This window comes from Chiroxiphia lanceolata, chromosome 2 (assembly GCF_009829145.1).
Source record: "Chiroxiphia lanceolata isolate bChiLan1 chromosome 2, bChiLan1.pri, whole genome shotgun sequence".
Lineage (NCBI taxonomy): Eukaryota > Metazoa > Chordata > Aves > Passeriformes > Pipridae > Chiroxiphia > Chiroxiphia lanceolata.
Genome location: NC_045638.1, coordinates 20,669,338 through 20,688,803, shown reverse-complemented (window position 1 = coordinate 20,688,803; position 19,466 = coordinate 20,669,338). Strand labels below are relative to the sequence as shown.

Sequence of the window (19,466 nt, the reverse complement as noted above, 5' to 3'; positions counted from 1 at the left end):
AGAGCCAGCCCCGGCCGCAACCGGCGCTCCATGGAGGACGTGGGGCTGCGGGCCGGGCGGGAGCGGCTGGCCGGCGGCGACTCGCGGCTCGGCGCCGTGCTGGTGGAGCCGGAGCCCGTGATGGTGATGGTGGAGCAGCGGGCAGCCGAGGGCTACAAGCTGGTGGAGGTGCAGCTGACCGGTGGGGCTCCGTGGGGCTTCACGCTGAAGGGCGGACGGGAGCACGGGGAGCCCCTCATCATCACCAAGGTGAGCGGCGCCGGCGGGGCGGGGAGGTGGGTCCGGCCGGCTCCATGTTGCCGTGCCCGCGGCGATGACAACCCGGCGGGGGCAGCGGGCCCGGCCCGGCCCCTGGCGCAGGTACCGCGGGGCAGCGCACCCCGCCAGGGAGCGGGGACCGGTGGGGATGGGGCGCATCCCGGCAGCTCCGGGGGCAACAGGTTGCTGAGCGCCGGCAACCTGCCGCTTCTGGCCGCTCTTGCTGCCCATTAAACAGCTGGTGCCGTCGTCGCGGGCGCTGGTAACTGGCTGCGGGACCCGAAACCCTGTGCTGGGCTGTTCCCTCCCTCTTTTCCCTTCGGGCTCCTGGCGCAGGAGGGTATGGAGGCTGAAACTCCCGGCTCCGAGGCTGAGTTTTCTCTGCTGATGTTGCACTTGCAAATTCTAAGTAATTAGGATAGCCTTTTGTATCTCCCTCCTTCTTTAACCAGAAAGGTCTTGTGGCTGGTGACCAAATTCATTCTCCAAAGACAAGGGATGAGGACGTTCTCGGGTATATATACGCTTTCTGATTGCCTTTTTTTTTTTTTTTTTTAAAGTCCTTGTATACTCACAGCTTTAATCTCAGTGTATTGGACGTGAGTTAGAGAAATACATCACATTTTCTAGAAATGTTTTTCATCTGGTTATGTTTTGATTTAAGAATCCCCATCCTCAGTAACTGTTGTTTTGCTGTTAAGACAGCTTTCATGTTGCACAGTGAAAGCATATTAAAATAGATCCACATAGATTTGTGAAAGAAAAATCCTCATTAGCAAAGCACATTTTGCTCAAGATCTGTAGGAAAGATATATAGATATATAGATATATATATGCTTTTGTCTACAAGTACTCTGGACTCTGCCTGTTTCCATTTTAAAAGTGCCAGAGGGTGTCAGAGGTCAACAAGTCCTGTTTTATCCACAGCAGAAATTCTTCTAATCTTATTTTTCGGTTGGTTTCATTGTGAGTTGCCTAGTTGGTTCCCTTCTTTCACTCTTGAAACAACTGCGATAGGGACTTTACAAGTTAGGACTTTTGAAATCATCTGTTTCTAGATCTCTTCCCTACTGCTGTTTTTCAAGAGACAACAGTCAGTGTCAGAATATGTATATGCTGAAAAATGACTGCCAGTCTGTTGGCCTCTTACCAGTACCCTGAGTTTACACAATAGCAAACCTGGGAGGATTTGAGGAAAGGAGAAAAGAGCTACTTTACTATGTATGTACTAGCTATTAAGTGCCAATTCAAATAATTCCACCTTTCTGCTAGTGGCTAATAAGTACTACATCTACAGACTGATCAGTGATACTTATTCATAATGTTACCTAGGTATTAAGTAACAGGCTCAAGTATTTGTGGCATGAGGATGTGGCTGTGGTATGTGGAGAGAAGTGTCTAGGGCTGGGAACCTTGTGAACTGGGTCTGTTGCAAGGGAATAATGAGATGGAACCACACAGCATGGAAGAGAAATCTGAGTCCATCCATACAGACTTAGGGATAAGAAACAACCTGGGTCCTTGGGTTTAAATTTTCATTTGTCATCATTGGATACAAGTGTATAGTTGTACAGTGTATAGTACTGTTTTTGAAACCAAGGATAGGAACTCGTGTCCCTGGGACTACAATTATTTAGCTGCAAAATTTTCCATCTTGATTTGGCCCACCCATCATGGTGTTTGGTTGTGTATTTTCTGTAGTGATGGTTTTTTCTGCTTCTGGTGGTGGAAAGCTACTGGAAAGAACAATTTAATGCTGAGTGGTTAAAACAGGCACTCCTTGCAGGAGATGTAAAGTTTTCCTCTTCTCAGCTGAAGAGAGCCTTGGACTTGAGTTACACCCTTCCTGAGTGGGGATCATTGGGCTGCTATGGATGAGGAGATGCCATTTCACTCGCACTTCTCTCTCTGTCTCCCCTCCCTTCTCAGGTAGGCTGGTGGCTGGTCAGTGGGGGATCCAGGAAAACCCACTGCACCGAATGCTTCAGGATACCTGTGGAAAACCTAGTTTTGTGGATTCCAACCGAGCTTAAGCATTAGCTGGTTCTGAAGCTCTGTCTCACTCTAGTCCAGAGCATCTCCGGGGAAGTGAGGGTGAATGATGCCAACTGCTACTTTTTTTGAGGAGAGGAATGTGACAAGGTGTGAATGGAGTCTCAGATAGCAGCTGCTTAAGGGGGATTTCTAAAATTCTGCCTGTCTCCTTTCTTACAGTCTCAAAAGCAAGATCAACCTTTGAAGAAAGTTACCCCTTTATGTAAAGGCTGGGAAGTCTGTGGTGTAAATATTTCCTGCTTTCCTTAGCATATATGGCACAACTGCCAGAAAAGTGGCATCATAAAATACTGTAACTGAAACATTCGTGAGCAAGCACTTTGCAGCACTTTCTGTGCAACACACATCTCGGGTGTTAGTTTCTGTGGTTGTGTGGCTATTTCACTTGCTGATAGGAAAGGAAGTTTTTTATTACAGATATCACAGGGAGAGTCCAGGGCAAGAAGAGCTGCAAATACTATTTGGGAATTTGTTAGCCGGAAATCTAGTCAATTAAAACAGGAGTTGTCATTTGATCCACCAGATTACCAGAGAGGGGAAGGCATGCTAAAGAGGAGAAAATGTGTCCAGCCTTAGCAGAGGGATAAGCGCGTGCTCAGCTGCTGGAATTTTGTCCCTGCTCATTGCAGGGAGGCTGCACTGGATGACCTTTGAAAGTCCCTTCCAACCCAAACCATTCCATGATTGATGCTGTGAGGGAAGCGCTTTGCCCTGGGAAAGGTCAGTGCACAGTCACGCTGCTGGTACCCAGCAGTGGGCCCAGCCCTGGCGGCTTCCCTGTTTTGTGGTAGCATTTCTTTCTGTAACTGAAACAAGACTTCTAGAAAGAATCCTGAACGGGGTAGGCGGAATACAGAGTTCATCTGCCAGGCGCAAGCCTTTTTATTTTATTTTTTTTTCCCTTTTTGTTATTGCTGCAATAGGCACAGAGAAAAACGGTGCATGATACAGCTTGCTTGATCTTTAAACATAGCTGGTCTTCTAAAACTTGCCCCACCCACGTACAAATGGTGCTGCTAATATTTAAGAAAAAAGTCTTTTAGCGTTGTCGCTTTGTTGCGTACTATTATTTTTTAATGTCCCTTTAAAAATGCTTTACATTTTTTCTGATCTCTGCATGTGTATCTGATAACATTCAAAAAAAAATTGCCCAAAGGCAGCTTGTTCTTGCCTAATTTGACATCTTGAAAGAAAGGACTTGCTTTTATAGCTACATGTGTATTTCAACAGAAAGTGAAGTGAGAACTTCGAGGACTTTAATTAGAAGTCTCAAGAGCCTCCGTTTGTGTTTTTTGCTTTTTAAAGGAAAAACCTCTGAAGAGGGAGATCTTACTGGAAATAGTGAAAAGTCAAAGTGCTCAAGTGTGAATCTTGTGAAAATCTCCCATAGCTGCATTATCTTGACTACTTTTACTTTAAAAGGGCTCTTATCTGAGATGCCCAACTTATAGTGTCAATCATAGTATTGATTGTGGGTGGTGGACAGAAAGTCATTTCACTTCCTGTACTAACAATATCCTTAGGAACTCTGAAGTTGTTCTGCAGTCAGCTTTATCCATATTACTTAATACACATGAAAACATTGTAGTTTATGCATTTCAAGAAAGATTGATGTATCATTTAAATAAATTTCTCTTTAGTATCTGCTTTACAAGACCCTACAGCTATACCTCCTCAAGCAATGATCTCATTGCAGTCTAATCAAGGCTGGGCTTGGCTGGTATTTCTGCAAGATTTCCAAGTGAAACCTGGACTGTTGCAAGAAGTTTTGTTGATGATTTAGTAGATAGAGCTCTTGTCTCCTGAATCAGTGCTGAATTCATGCCCCAGCTGGAGGTGCTGTCTTTTAAAAAGGAGTATCAGACATACCCTGAACTTTTATTTTCTTTATTCTGTTGCACTTTCCTAATGTGCTCCTGTGTGTGGTTAAGTGTGAACTGTAATTTATTTAACCCAACAATTACTTAAATTGTATCAAGAGATGCTTCTCTATTAATTGGCTGTCAGACTTCTCCAAGTGACTTTTATTAATTTATTATTTCAATAGTAAGTGAAGTGATTGTTGTTTGCATTAGGTAACTCTTTTTATTCTTTGGCCTTAAACATCTAACTAAAAGCAATTACTTACATCACTATACTGCAACAATATTTAGAGGGGGAAAAAAGCTTTAATGGTGCTATGTACGAATGAATCAAAAAAAGACATTTTCAAACATAAATACTAGTTGCCTCCCTCACGTTAGATGAGCTGCCTTGCTTGTAGACATTAACAATTCTTAAACTTGGCTGTAAAGCTTGATGTCCAGACAACCAGCATTTAAGAGTAATCCTGTGAAATTACTGACTGCTTCAACATAAATGCAGTCATTCGTGTAAACAGCTGATTTATAAGTTATCAGGAGCCATTGTTCTGTGGTCAAGAAACAATTCTAATCTAGATCTCCGTAACCTGGCAAATTTCATTCAATTCCTTCAGTTCTGGAAAAATAACGCATTAAGGAGTATTTATTCTATTTTCTATCCATCTGCTCTTGGTCGTCAAACCCAAACAAAATTACTGACTAGTATGACTCAGAATTTGAACAGGTATCTTAATGAGCAACTTTAAAAGAATGTATCAACTCATGTTCTGTGTTTCTTTTGAAACCTTTATTCAACTTCTTATCTTAGGAGGGGTTTATGGTCTGAGTTGTATCTCTTTGTGTTGTTAAATTTGATAGTTGAGAAACATTAGAAAATGTGTATACCTTAGAATGAACGTTTGAACGTTTTAGGCTTGAAATATTATCATGTAGCTATTTATCCTTTTTCCTTGCCAAATATGTTAAAAATTGGGCTTTTTTCAATGCTATAGAAACTGTTTTGAGTGATCTGGTTATTACATCCCAGGTCTCTATTATTGGAAGAGAGGAATTTGTTTGTTTTGATGGAGGAAGATCTTACTGCTTTTTACTTTGGTAAGCTGACTGGTGAAGGGAATGCTCTCAGTTTTAGCTCTTTAATGGTTGTTGAATGACCTCTTTATTATGACTGTTAATTTACTGGCAGAATGGAGCCCACCACCCTCATATGTGGTGTAAATGGTTTGGCTGTGGAAGTATGAAGCTTAAGAGGTTGGGTTTGAGTTTTGGGTTTTTTTCTGACGAGATCTTTAGGAGTTGAAATGCCACCAATATTGGAAATTGCATTTAAAAGCTCTCTTGGATATTGTTACATGTGATCTAAAAACCGTGTAAGGAGCTGAAATGAAAGGATGGGTTGAAGGCTCATGACTGGAGAAGTTTTGAGTCAGTTGAGTTCCGTGCTTAGCAATCAACTGTGTGAGCGTGGTTTAAGAAATAGAGGGGGTGTGTGCTTGCAGTACTGAAACTGCAGTCTTCCTTTGTGCTTTTCACACTACATTTCAGTACAAAAATCTTCCAAGGAGTCAGAATGCTTGTGTTTAAAACCAGAACTAAGAAACTTCCTTGCAACAAGTGAACTTCTAACTTTTGGAAATACTGATTGCTTTTAAATTGTTTGTTTTTATCTCCTCTGCATTTCCTCCTTTCAGCTATTTGGGCAAAACCTGTCAAATTTATTGTGATTTTTTAGTTTAAGAGAAAACACAAACAAAAGCGTTCATGTCTGGAGTCTGACAGAGGAATTGATGTGTTTTGTGGGAATAGTTACTGCGATAGGAGTTAGACAGCGGGACTGACTGAATGTTCATCAATTTGGTCTATTTAAAGGACAGTTTAAACTTCTCTAGTTCTTAGTTAATTTATATGTTAGTTCATACTTTTCAGTATGAATTTTGTGTGCTACCATAGGCATTAGCTTAAAAATAAAAGATCTGCAGGAGACCTCCTGTTACTGCTTGCTGTTGTCAGAGTAATGCCATTTATTACCTAGGTATCCATCATGCTTGTGGTTTTGTTTGTTTTCCTTTTTAAGAGGAAAAAACAGTGTGGTTATGTGTAGTATTTATGCACATGCTACATATGCTTTACTCAATTACTCAATAGACTGTAGATACTTTTTTTGCGGGTCTTGATTCATTGTGTGTTCTCCCGCTTAATGCATATTTAAAATAGGGTAATGTGGAAACAATAAAGTAAATGGGAAGTGAAAGGTGGTCATGTATAGATTAGAGGAAACAATTGTTTAGCAGTAACCAAACCAAATTTATATCACATATGTGAGCTTCCTTTTCTCGAGAAAAGCCATTTGTGTTTAGTCTTCCTATGCATTTGTAATCTATGTATAGAATACCTAGTATGTATATGGATCTAGTTCTGTGGGTCAGCTTATTACAGAAGTTTGAGACAGGTCCTAGCCATCAAGCAGATTTTTTCCTTGCTGGTGGTTTAAGTGTTACAGTGCATGAAGAGTTTCACAGAGAGTTAACTAAAAATTGATTTAGTTATACTGAGACTTCATACATTTAATTTACATGGACTTGTTTTCTACTGTCTGTTTTGAACCTATATGATATAAGGTCAATTGAAGGTTTTGTTAATATGTGCATAATGAAAAATATTGATCCCTCTCTGAAAACGTAACACAATTCTGGACTTTCAGTTTTGAGGTTTTTGTTGGTGTTTTTTTTTTTAATTGGGAGGTATGTGTTTGCTTATCATTAATATAAGAAACAAACTTGGGCAATTTCTAATTCCACATAGCATAATATTTTAAGTTTCTTAAAGGTTATGTGGGAGGTATGTTGTTGTGCTCTCCTCATCCCCAACTTCTGAGAACATTATCATCTCTCAGTGGTGAATTATTAGGAGTTGTAATTTTTGTAACTTCGCATATATGGTCATATACAAGCAAGATGGAATGTAAGGTTTATGGAATTGGGAACTGAATGTGTTGTGTTTGAAAGCATTCATTCGGTGATAGGAAAAGGCTACAAAGTTTTGAATTGGAACCAGTTTTGAAAATTCAACTTGATGGACTTGGGGATGTGTTTGTGTTCTCCATATATGCTTTGCCAAGCAGCAGACTTTCGGTGGTGTTCACAGAGGCTTAAGCTGAATCTTTAATGGAAGTTGATACATTTGGAAAGTGGTTTGTAGTGTTTAAATTAGACAGGACTTAAGTGCTCGGAGTTGCTCTCTGAAGGTGTGTGCCATTCATGTGAAGCATGTGAGAAAGCGAGGATACCTGTGGTTCCTCAACACATACCTATATGCCTACATCTACTGTAGTAAGACGAAATATTATTGAACAAAATTATTGTCTCTGTATTTGCTGTATGTGTGGCTATACCCAAAATGTTCAAAAATTCTTTATTTCTCTGATTGTTTATGAACATAGCTTTTCAGTTTGATTTATCTAGCTAATCGGGGTAGAGTTGTAACCTACCAAGGACCAAAAACATTTGTTAGGAGAGAACTTCCTTCCCCTACCTATAAATTAATACAGTATCTGTGTTCAGTTTTAATTAATTCAGGGCATTCTTGTGAAGCACAGATCTCTTATCTCAAAGATAACAGAATGGCATCTGCAATATGACAAGTTGTTGTGGGGTCTTTATTGGCCTTTGCATGTACCCGACAGTCATTGAGGTGTGCTCGACTCCCCCAGGCAGAGAGAGCTGGTAAATGCTGGAAATGCAGCAAATTGTAGATTTGAGAGACCAAATAGCTTTTGTCAGGTACACAATTCTTGGGTTCAGTCTTAAAGCAGAAACAGATGGAGCTGAGTGTTTGATGATAGAAAAGAGGTGGTTATTTCAAAGTTCTTCTGAACCCTGATGAAACACCAACATCAACTGAAAGCTTTGAACTGTTTAGTCAAAAGTTCAGTAGTGTTGGCACTGAGGGGAACACTTCACATCCTGTGTCCCTGTACTTCTCCTACCTCACCCCATATAGAAAGGAAGGCTTCCCCTCTGCAACCAGCCCTGCTCTCTCCCCATTTAAATCGCTCCATTTCTGAATTGTTAGGATCTTTGAAATGTGTAAATTCCTCTTACTTAGCCACATCTATCAACTGATATATGAGTTAGGAAATATGTGTCATGTTTCTTAGATATAGATTTTCTGAAGAACTGTACTTAGTAATGGGGTTTTTGAAGGATGTAGAGTGGCCTGTTTTTCAAGGGTGGTACAAAGGGCAAAGAACAGTCTCAGTGACTGAAAGCTGGAAATAGGCAACATAATGAGAACTCAACTGCAGTGTTGTATCCCTTTGGATAGCTACTAACAGTGCAGTTTCATCCATTCTTGCAATCATTTTTCTAGCTGAATGGCCTTTTAGAAGGGAGATGGATCATGATCAAGGGTGTTCTTGTTATTGTGATTGTAGGTGGCCTTATTGGATTCTTTCTTTGCTCCAGGCTCTTTGCTGTTCTGTCCATCATGTTTCTGAGACCATTTCTTTACTTACAGAACTCTAGACCTTTTGTGCATCTGTGTCATGTACAACAACAGGGTGTTTAATGTTCTGGTAATAGCAGAGGTAGTTATCTCTGAGCAGTGTGACAGAGTCTAAGAATGCCTTTGCTGATGTGTAAAGATGAATTCAGTTTGGTTTTGTTGAAATGGTTGCATAACCTAATGAAACTAAGACAGTTTTGGATTTTTTTAATGGAAACACACGAGCTTCGTTCTAAGCTGTGCTTTGTTTTGTGTTGTTTTTCTTTTGATGGAAAAAGATCCAAGTGTTAGTGAAACTTACTTGAAACAAAATCCAGAGCCTTTTAAAATGGCCAGACACTTTCATTTTAGAATAACATAAGTTTTTCATCCTCAATCCTATTATATTCTCTCAGTAATGAATTCACAGTCGAGTCTGGATAGCTGAAGGAGGGAGGGATCTGCCAGCGGGGAGCATGATAATACAGTAATTTGTTCAGAAGTGATGCACAGGTACCTATGCTGTACTCAAAGTGGCAGTTTCAGTACTTTTCCTCTTCAGTAAAATATATGATTGTTCTTAAAATCCCTTCATGAAGCTATGCAAACAGATTATTTTGAAATTTTTCTCTCTCTTGAGATAAAGCGTGCTTTGAAGGCTTCCAACATAAACTATTAAACAAAGCGATGCCTCCCAGTTTTCCAAATAAGTATGAACTAGTCAGCATTCTTTATGAAATAAACCTCTGATTTGGTTCAGTGAATACTGTAAAAGGTTACTGTTGGGAGGTAATAGTACTTTATTTTTCAGTAAAATACTATAATATTTTAGGATAGTATCATAGAAACATGATCTAATGGTAAAAGAAGTGAAATGCTTCCTACACAGTGTCAGTTAGTCATCACTGTGTTAATTTTCTTAAACAAATTACATGCAAAAATGGATTTGTGGGTGTTTAGCTGGCCAATATCTGATGTAGTGAATTATCCAACTCCGGATGAGTATTTGGATTCTGCATAACACAATAATTAGAGGATTGTAAATTGCTTTATTTCCTCTACAAATACATATTTTGTTGATCCAGAAGAGAGGGGGACATTAGATTTTCATCAGGTGCATTTGCAGTTGTCTTTTTTTTAATGGAATAGCAAAACATCCATTTCACAGCTATTCATTTAAATAAAAGATGCAAGCATACTGTGTTGACGTAGTGTTTTGTTGGGTGGAAAGAATTTTAAGATAACACGGAAAACTTGAAGCTTTATTTATCTGTTAAATATAATTAATGTTTAGAAGAGTTAAGACTACTGTATACTTTAAAAATCAGCTTTTATAAACAGTTTGTAATCTGTTTCTTACATGACTATTTTGGTCAAGTGCCTTTATTTCTAAATATAAAATATTAAAAAACAGTGTCTTGTTCTGAGGCTGTAAGATATGATAAATACTGCATTTTCTTGAACGCTACTCTTATGTCATAATTCTGTTTCTACTTCCAGAAAAATGTTAGAACACAACATTTAAGCTCTAAGGTAGGTTTTTCCCCCTTTTTCACTATGTCTTCTTAATATGTACAAGAACTTTTATATTTCTTGTTCTTTTTTCTTTCTCCTGTTTCGTAAAAGATAAAACCCAACAATATGCTCCCCTGCTTATAAAACAGATACTACAGTAAAATAACTTTTTTCCTGCAGTCTTTACCTTCTGGGAACTTGATGGTTTTTTTCACTGCTGGGGAAGATTGCTATCGAGAGCAGGGCTGTGCCTTTCCTGACACCTTGGAGACCTGAGGAGTTTCTGTGATTACTCAATCTCATATTAGGGAGGGGTGTAAGACAAGTCTTTTGTTGCTCAACTGAATTTCTTCTGTCTGATTAAGGAAATCATCATCTTAACAAATATTGTAGCTGTGACCTGTTATATCAGCCGTGTAGGTAAGTAAAATACGTGTGTGAAGAGACATGGGGCTCTCAGGTGGTGGTTTGGTTCCTTGAAGGCAGTGATGGGTCAGAGCTTGCAAAGCTTCAATACAAAATCCTGTCAGAAGTAAGGAATTGGAAGTCCAGCGAATTGAAAACTGGGAGGTCTAGTAAATTAGTTACCTGTTTTGCCACAGATTTCTTGTATACCTGTACGAAGTTGTGTGGCACCTTTGCCTCAGAGTCTGGTGTTGCATGGAACCAACAGTATTTCTCACAAGTTGTTTCTTGAAACAGACCTGATACAGAAGTGCTGAAATATTATGGTGACAAAGACTTTATGGTCTTCTAGTAAAATCCAGAACACAAATATATGAAACCCCTAAGAGTACACAGAATTGTCTCAAAAGGGCGTAGTTGTGTAATACTGTTGGTAGTAAATTCTTCACAATAGAAAGCAGTGCTTTGTGCTTGTGTTCATCATCAATAGTGTACTGAAGTGTACAATTGGATCTCTGTTTACAAACTTAAACCCACTACCTACCCAAAATACACAGATGCTCAGTGCCTCAGAAAAATATAAGAGCTGAACGGAGTGAGACTATCGGCAGCTGAGCAGGAGGTAAATGAGTCCCATAGCGTGGACTCCTTATATTGAAGGTCAGCCAGACATTTGAATCTGTGTGATTTGTAATTTATTAGTAATAAATGTTCATAAGGAAATATATTTTTGTAGCCAAAACACATCTTTGCTGACTACTTGAATTTCCTTTGATTTCTCATTACTGTGACCCACTTACAGCTCTGTGATAGAAAGATACTGTCAGTGACTTGAAGACTGATGATGAGTTTACTTTTCATCGTTGTCTGAGGTGATAACATAGCATACAAGTTCCATCAGGGGAGCACGTGCATGTTTTCTTCTAACTGCAGACAAAATTAAAAATTTAATTTCTTCGTCTGCACATCACTAGCAGTAATTGGAGGCTACTGTCTGCTCCAGTATATTGTATCAATAATTGTTACAATACCCTACATTTCCACCTAAAGGTGTTGGGCTGGCATAAGACTCCGCCCTAAATCCAGTGCTGCAAACATTAAGTCTTTAGCAACCGAGTTTAGTTTGCTGAAAGCTGACTGGGGAAATATTGCATGAGCAATTTAATTATCCGATTAGAGGGAGTGGAGATGAGCAGCAGGGAGTGGCAACATCGTGGTATACAGTCACATGCTCTGCAGTGACTTACAGGCTGTAGTCCAGCTGATTTTGAGTGAAAATTAAATGGAAATATGGAAATAATTTTGTAAATGCTTATCTCCTGTTTTCTAACTTTTGAATTTTTGGTAATGAGCAATTTGAATCCAGACCTGTACTCTTTCTTCATCTTGTGATTAAAAAAAGTAAAGTGTGTTCAGCCCTTTTCTGAGGATAAAATGGACATAACTGTTACTAATATCAGAGTAAAATGAAAATTATTTTGCTTGTTTTAATTTTTTGCTACCAAAAAATACTTGACATTTGACCATCCAAGAGAGCATGTTTGCTGAATCAACACTAAACTAAGTCATGGCAGATTGTAACTAGGCCTGCATCTGGTGTAGGTGCCTCTATCTAAAGCCATGGAATTTTCTAGTATACTTGATTTATGGTGGCTGCAATTTTTTATGACCAAGTTTTCTTCTCTTTGAATTCTGGGGAAATTTCTGTGAGGACTTTGTGCATCTTTTTTGATATGAAATAAAATTAGTTGTATACTTTTTAATAACATACTGTTAGTGATTACTGCTTTTTAAAAATGTTTTTCGACTTTGCACTGAGAAGTTTTCTTTTAGTTTTCTGGTTTGTTTAACTCTGTTAGCTCTGTGGATGCCCCATCCCTCGGAGTGTTGAAGGCCAGATTGGATGGGTCCTTGAACAACCTAGTCTAGTGGAAGGTGTCCCTGCCCGTGGCAGGGGGGTTGCAATGAGATCTTCTTTAAGGTCCCTTTCAACCTAAACCATCCTATGATTCAATTTGGTCATGACATTTGGCATGTTATCATGTATGGTTGTAAGGAGTCTGGCCTAAGGTTGTATATATAACAGTTGCAGAAGTCTTAAATCATTCTACAGTGGTTTGGTCTTTACATTCTTGTAATAGTTTTTATGTTTGTTTGCTTTTACTTATTTTATTTTTCTTTTAAGAGAAGGCAAAAGAAATGTTGTATCCCAATAGTGTCCATATAATTTTATCAGCTGAACTGCAATTTTCCAAACTAATTTTCCTATGGGGCTCAACACTAGACTGGGGTACCTTGCCCACTGGGTTTAGGTTTTTCCCCTGCCAAAGGAATGTTTGGATTCAAGAACTTGCTCTCCAGGTTCTGGAGGGTGCATGTTGTAGTTGCCTCTTCTTTCTGGTACTTGGGCCCTGACTTTTCTGAATTTCCTTTAACCTGTTTCAATGTTACCTGTTCCTTACTCAGAAATCTTTATCCTTTATCATTGTCCTCATTTGAGTGATTGTGGAGGATCTCTCACAGGACTTGAAGTTGAGACTTCTTTGAAAATGTCCAGGTGTTAGGTGTTTAAATAAGTGACATAAGGCATGCACACCCGTAGATGACCATGCTCACGTAATGGATGCTATCTGATTTTGCTGTAGCAGGGATCACTAGAGTGTTTCAGATTTAGTTCCCAGTTTGACTATTTAACGTGTTTGTTTTCTTCATTTTATTTCTTCATCTGTTTCTTGGGTGAACAATTTCAGTTTAAATTTAAGAAGACTGAGTGTTTGAGGCTGACATGCACAATAGAAAGTTTCTGCCTAACTAATTGAAGAATGTCAAATTCATCAACCACTGACGGAAAATATGATCTCACCATGAAAGCATCGAACAACTTTGATTAGTGAAGTGCCTAATACCACCTGTGGTTAATTACAGACATGGATCTTAGAGTAAGGTGAGGACATAAGATGATTTTTGTAAAGCCATGGCTTAGATACTACTTTATTAGAAAGGTGTAATATGTACATAAGAGCAACAAAAAGATGTCTGTATTTACTGTAGCATAAATTTAAATACAAATGAAGAGGAAGTCAAAAGCTTGCAGGAAGAACAGTGATTTTTGTGGGTTTTATAGTTATATTTGAAGTTAATCGGGCTGCTTTTTTAATTTTAAGCCAGACTACACACAACAAACTGTGACCTGAAAAAGTATCCTGTGAATTTTGGTATGCAAGACAGCATGTTGGGTTTTTTTCTGCCTCTGTGGTTCATGCAGCTAAGACATCTCATCCAGCTTTAGTTTTGAAGAGAGGAGCATCTAGCAAGGTTAGTGGATGTTTTGTAGTGTTTGATTATAGTTGTCCAGGTGATGACTAAATTGTACCAAAGCATTAGAAAAATGTGTCTCCTTTCTGAGGTATGCTGAGAGTTATTTCCCTTTCCAATTAGGCTGTGAGTTGAGGCAGAAAGAGCATGATGTAGTAGTTACGCATTTTAAAAAGCAGAACTACCTTTAATGTACAGTGACAGAAAAAGAATTTTCCATTCTTGAGCACGTATTATTCAAAGCTTACAGTTTTAGAAGGAAAACAGGACCACCTTATGACTTCCAGCATATTCCAGTGTGTTGGTTTTGAGGGTTTGGTTGTTTGTGTTTTTTTAAAAAGGGACAGTACAAATGCATTTTGTTCTTATCTGGTTTACGTTCACAGATCCATTTCCTGAACTGACCAAAATTCTGATGATGGATGCCAGTTTCTTCAAGGGTTTCAAAGTTATATAATTAAAATTAAGTCTTGAAGTTCAGGGCACTTCTTGCTGTAATGAAAATACAGTCTAAGTTGTGCATGTGGGAATGGGGGCTTCCTCATAAGGCAAGAAGAGACTTAAGATTTTTAATGTGGAGTTTAAGATGCAGTGGCATCAACAAAAAAGGGGTGGTGTGGAGTCCTGGGTATTGCAGCCAAGGATATAGTCACCATAAATTGGTGGGGTTCTTTAATCTGGTGCACAACAGTCGACACAAGCTTCCAGTTTATTAAAAGGATGTTGAAAATTGAGTATGATGCTGGAAAACAGCATAACAGTTACTTTAAAACTGACAAAATCTATTTTACTCAAGGAAATTGAAACACAGAACAAAATTCAATAGATTTTTAATCTAACAAAATTGAAGACTTCCCATGTTTGAAATAATGGGTATGGTTCCTAACCTTTAAGCAGTATGTCTCTACCTTTGTCTTATGTTTTCTGTTGTTTAGTGGTGTTGGGTTTTGGTTTGGTTTTTGTTGTGGTGTGGTTTTTTTTTTTAAATACGTGCTTGATGTGAAACTAGTTATTTGGCTCAGGTCAATGTATCTGGAAGAAAGCGGATCAGAAATAAAGTTGGATTGTGAACTCATAGAGCCTTTCAGTATTTTTTCCATTCACAATTTCTGAAGAAACAGAAATGGATTGGGGTTCCAAACCAAAAAGCTTTCAGTTATATGATGGCAGAGTAAATGCTAGGAAATCATAGGATCTGTACCCTAGTAAGCTGTTAATTAGTCATACAGCAGCTGAACAGTGAAACTTTTGACTGATACCATTGAGGTTAAGTACAGGAAGAAGTGGGTTTTGGTTTGTATTGCATTGTGTTTGCAGGATACTCAAATGAAAATATGTGTCTGTGTTGGTAGTTAAACACAGCTTTGAATCTCTGTTTTTCCATGATCATAAGATTGTTTATATAAGATATGAGGTCAGTTCTTACTCTGAAATAGTACAATATTTTCAGTTATCAGCTAAATGCCAGATGATTTTTGAGATTAGAGTGGATAGTGTTGGAATTTCTTCAGTCATTCCTAATATTTTATCCATATTTTCTTTTTTTAAACTACAATAACTTCTTCAGTAGTTCTGGAAGAAATCACTGAGATTACTTAGATACAAGTTAAAATTAAATTCTTATGCTTAATGTCATATCTCTGGTTTTGCATTTTGTATTATTTCCTGCTCTTGACAATGATTCTTAACCTTATTTTTAGTGTCATGGTAGTGTTTGGAGGTAAAGTTTTCTTTGTCTGGTCTTCTCTGTGGTATAGAAAAATCTGCCCATTCTCTTTTCATAGGGCCCATCTTAGCAGTAAAAATAAACTCCTTAAAATTTTTACAGTTGAAAACAAAATTGTATTTATTTCTTAATTTGATTTCCCTAGTTTTCTCATTACTGTACAGTGGTTTTAATTCCTTCTCATAGAGTTTGTCACACTGTCTCTGACAATGTGTAGATATGTCTGAATCATGTTCGGTTTTTGATGAAAACAAAAGACTGAATGACCTGGTCTAGTGGATTGAACAACCTTTTCTAGTGGAAGGTGCCTGGGAAGGTGATCTTTAAGGGTCCCTTCCAACCCAAACTGTTCTATGATATATCATGTTAAAAGTTCTTTGCTGCTAAGGTATAACAAGTCTCAATGAATATTTTCTTCCAAGATACTCCTCTTGCTTGGGGCTGCTTTTGGGTGGAGACCTGGAGAGTATGCAGCAGCACTGGAGCTTATTATACAAGATGACAATAGCAGCAATTTGTGGTTATCTCTGTGGCTGTATCAGTTTTGTGCTTGTAATTCTCACAAGGAAAACTTCCTATGGGAGCCTGCGTCACACTGATGTACGGCTGCTCTGTTGTAATCTGGATGGAGTCAGCTGGTGACTCCTTGAGTGTGGGAGATGTATCAAGCCATAGTTTCTGGTTGCTTGGTAGTTTCAGATGGAAAGATCTGCGGGAAATAAATGTGACTAATACATTTGCAAAGGCGATGAGCTCTTAACGTGCAGGTAGGTCATGAACTGTAATGATGCATTGGACATCCCCACTGATGAGGAAAACATCTTGGTCTTGCCAATCAAAGATTTTTATCAAGGTCTAGACATATTTTTTCCTGATTTGCTGATGTTTCCGTGTAATGACTATTGCAGGAGCACTTCTCTGCATTCTCAGAGAGCAGCTTCTAATTTGTTTCACATTTAAATTTCATACGTTTAGGGAGAACCAGTATTTTCAGGTATAAAAGAACATATCGTACTGGTTCACAGAAGGGGAAAAAATAGTTATAGGGTAGCTCTGGAAAACTTAGAAGATCAGTAATTTCAGTTGAACTTGCATTGACCAGGAAGATTCCTGTTCATTTTATTTAAGTGTGCATTTATGGAGTCACTGCAAGTAAGGAGAAAACTTATGTGAACTGTTTTTATTTAGTGATAAGTTCATGTGACTGGACTAATTGTGTTTGTCCCCAGCACGGCCTTGGTATTCTGAGATTGAGATTGGATTGGAGTTGTAATTTCCCTGTTAAGCTTTAAAATTCTCAGCTGAAATTCTTCTACTTAATCAATTATTAGCACTGGTGGAGTCTTTTGATGAGCTTCTGTCAGTATGCACTGACAAAGTGGTGATTCATCTACTATCCAGTGCAAACCAGAGAGCCTGATAAGTTAGCTGTGCTTCCCAGTCAATAATATTTCCTTTTTTTAATAAGTATAATAAATAGCAATACAGACCTCTATCAATTCATTGCATTTTGCAAAAGCTTCTGGTTGACTTTGGCATGTAAATATGCTCAAAATAGTCTTACTGCTCCACATGCAATATTGCCATGAATATCGCAGTGTCATCAGTTTAAGAATTTGTATAAAAGAGGTATGTTGCTTTTACTTCTTTTCCTTTATCATTCGATGTGCTTGTTCTTGTCTCCAGAGTTAGACCTCTGGGTTTTTTGTAGCTCTTTCATTTGAGATTGCCATCCTACAACTATCTGTTCTATGGATGCAGTCTTCCAGTGCTGTTTTCCCAAACCTGTTTACTCTTGAAAACAACATCTGCTGCTCCTGACTGTCACAATGTTGCTTAAAGACATTATGACCTTGTACCTCTTTCTGAAAATGCCTTACCTCTAGTTGTTGACAGTATCTTTTCCTTTCAAATCAAAAAACGAATTATTTTTTGTTTTTCTTGACTTGCTAACATTATGCATTTTATAGTAGCTGCTGTATAGCCATCTTAATGTGCTCTTTGTGTTATGGATTGATTTCCTCCTTCCTCCCCCTTACTTTCCTCCTTAGCATCATGAGATAGGAATATTGTCTGCGTGGGCATGTCTGCTGTATCTAGGAACATGAGGACAGCTGTACTGAGTAGGGACAAAGTCTACCAGACCTAGTTTCCTGTTTGTGGAAGTAGCTGGGAGCTAGTAACTGAGGTATGGTTCTAAGAAGCAGAAGAAATATAGTGTAACTTAAAAATTGCTATTATTTCCTCTCTTTTCTTTTGATGTTTTTTTTTTAATTAGACAGCAAGGTAGACATGTCTGAGTTATTTGTGTTTGAGTCAATTAGCAAAGTCATAGGAGGACCAATTTTTTTTTTTTTTTTTAAGCTCACTATATTTTTAAACTTTTGCTTCCCCAGTGTCTACTAGCAGTGTTTCATACCTGCTTTTAAGAAAACGATGCTATTTTACACAGCTGTATAACTGACTTTATTATATTTCTGAAAAATAACTGGCCATTCCTATTTTGTGGATTCATGACAGTTATAGACTAATAGTTCTTCTTGCTGCATCTTTTCTAAGCTCAAGTCTGTCCTGATTAAATTCTCTTCATGCAGATGATGGGTCAGTATCTCTGACCAGCTTGTTCTTCTCTCTAATGTTCTAAATTCTGCTGGATTCTTGTTTGGGTGGGATTACATGAAACTTTCTTACATCATCAGTGAACTTTGATTGTTCATCCTCTTGCAGATTATTAAAAAGTAAAAGAAAAAACCCGAAGAACCTACTAAAACCAACACAAACCAAAACTCTAACTAAAACCCCCAAACCCAGAAAAATTGAACTGTCCATAGTGTAGATGCCAGTGAGATGTTTTTGGTATCCTTTCAGTATTGTGAAACTTGCCTTTTTATTTCTATATTTCTATATCTTTTTTTCTCCTGGGCTTCTAGAGAGGAATTATTTTTAATGCCATGAGAGCATAATTTCTTTAAAAAGTTTTGGTAAGAGACACTGTCAAAAAAGCAGGAAACCCTTTATGGGGAAAAAAATAGTGTATTGTTTGAATAATTCTTTTTGTTGAGTTGTAAAGAATTAAACTCGAATACAAGACAAGCCTGCAGAAAACACACTGTCCTGTGTACCTGCTGTATTTTACTAATGCCATCTCTTCTGTAGTGTGTAAATTGGTAGAAATTATAGTAGTCATGTGCTTAACTTTCTCAGGACCTTTGTGGGGCTACTGTAGAGATTATTTTAATATATTGCCTTCATTTTGTTAGGTAGCAAGGTTGTTTTAAATGAGGGGTTATACTCTGCAGTATGAGTTGCTTTAAAACATAGTCTGGTCTTGATTTGTTGAAGGTTATTGTGGTGGTTTTTCCTTTTGTAAGAGATGACTCTTTCATGTGGGAATTTCTAGGTTTTTCTCTGAAATTTTTTTTTCTTGAAAATTTTACAGAATGCTCCATTTAACTGTTAATGGCACTGCAACATCTTACTAAGTGTGTTTATTAGACACAGATGGTTACTCAGGACCTGCAGTTTGTGAATGCAGATCTAAATTATTTATTTTGGCTTCCCAGATCAAATGCTGAGGCTCCTTTCGTGATCTCCAAAAGTTTCTAGTTCGGTTCCTGACATTCATTAGAATAGCAGCTTTGTGATTTTAAGTGAGCAGGAAAGGCTGTATACAAAATTAGGCTGTATGGTGCTGTTGCTCTTTAGAGAATGACTTGACATAAAATCTGATTTGCAGTGTGAGTGATGTGCTTGAACTCAGATACCTGGCCAAAAGCAGCTTTTACAAGCAGCTGTATTTTTCATTCCGTAAGTGCTCCTATGCCTTGTTTATAAGACATAAACATGAT

General features: G+C 38.3%; 1 protein-coding gene across 1 annotated transcript in view; it reads left to right on the top strand.

Moving 5' to 3' along the window:
* The first annotated feature begins 30 nt into the window (after window positions 1–30).
* Window positions 31–19,466, top strand: part of SHROOM2 (shroom family member 2) — a 122,813-nt gene continuing 103,377 nt past the window's right edge. The window contains 1 exon segment of the mRNA XM_032679295.1: window positions 31–249. Within this exon segment, the coding sequence (XP_032535186.1) occupies window positions 31–249 (219 nt within the window).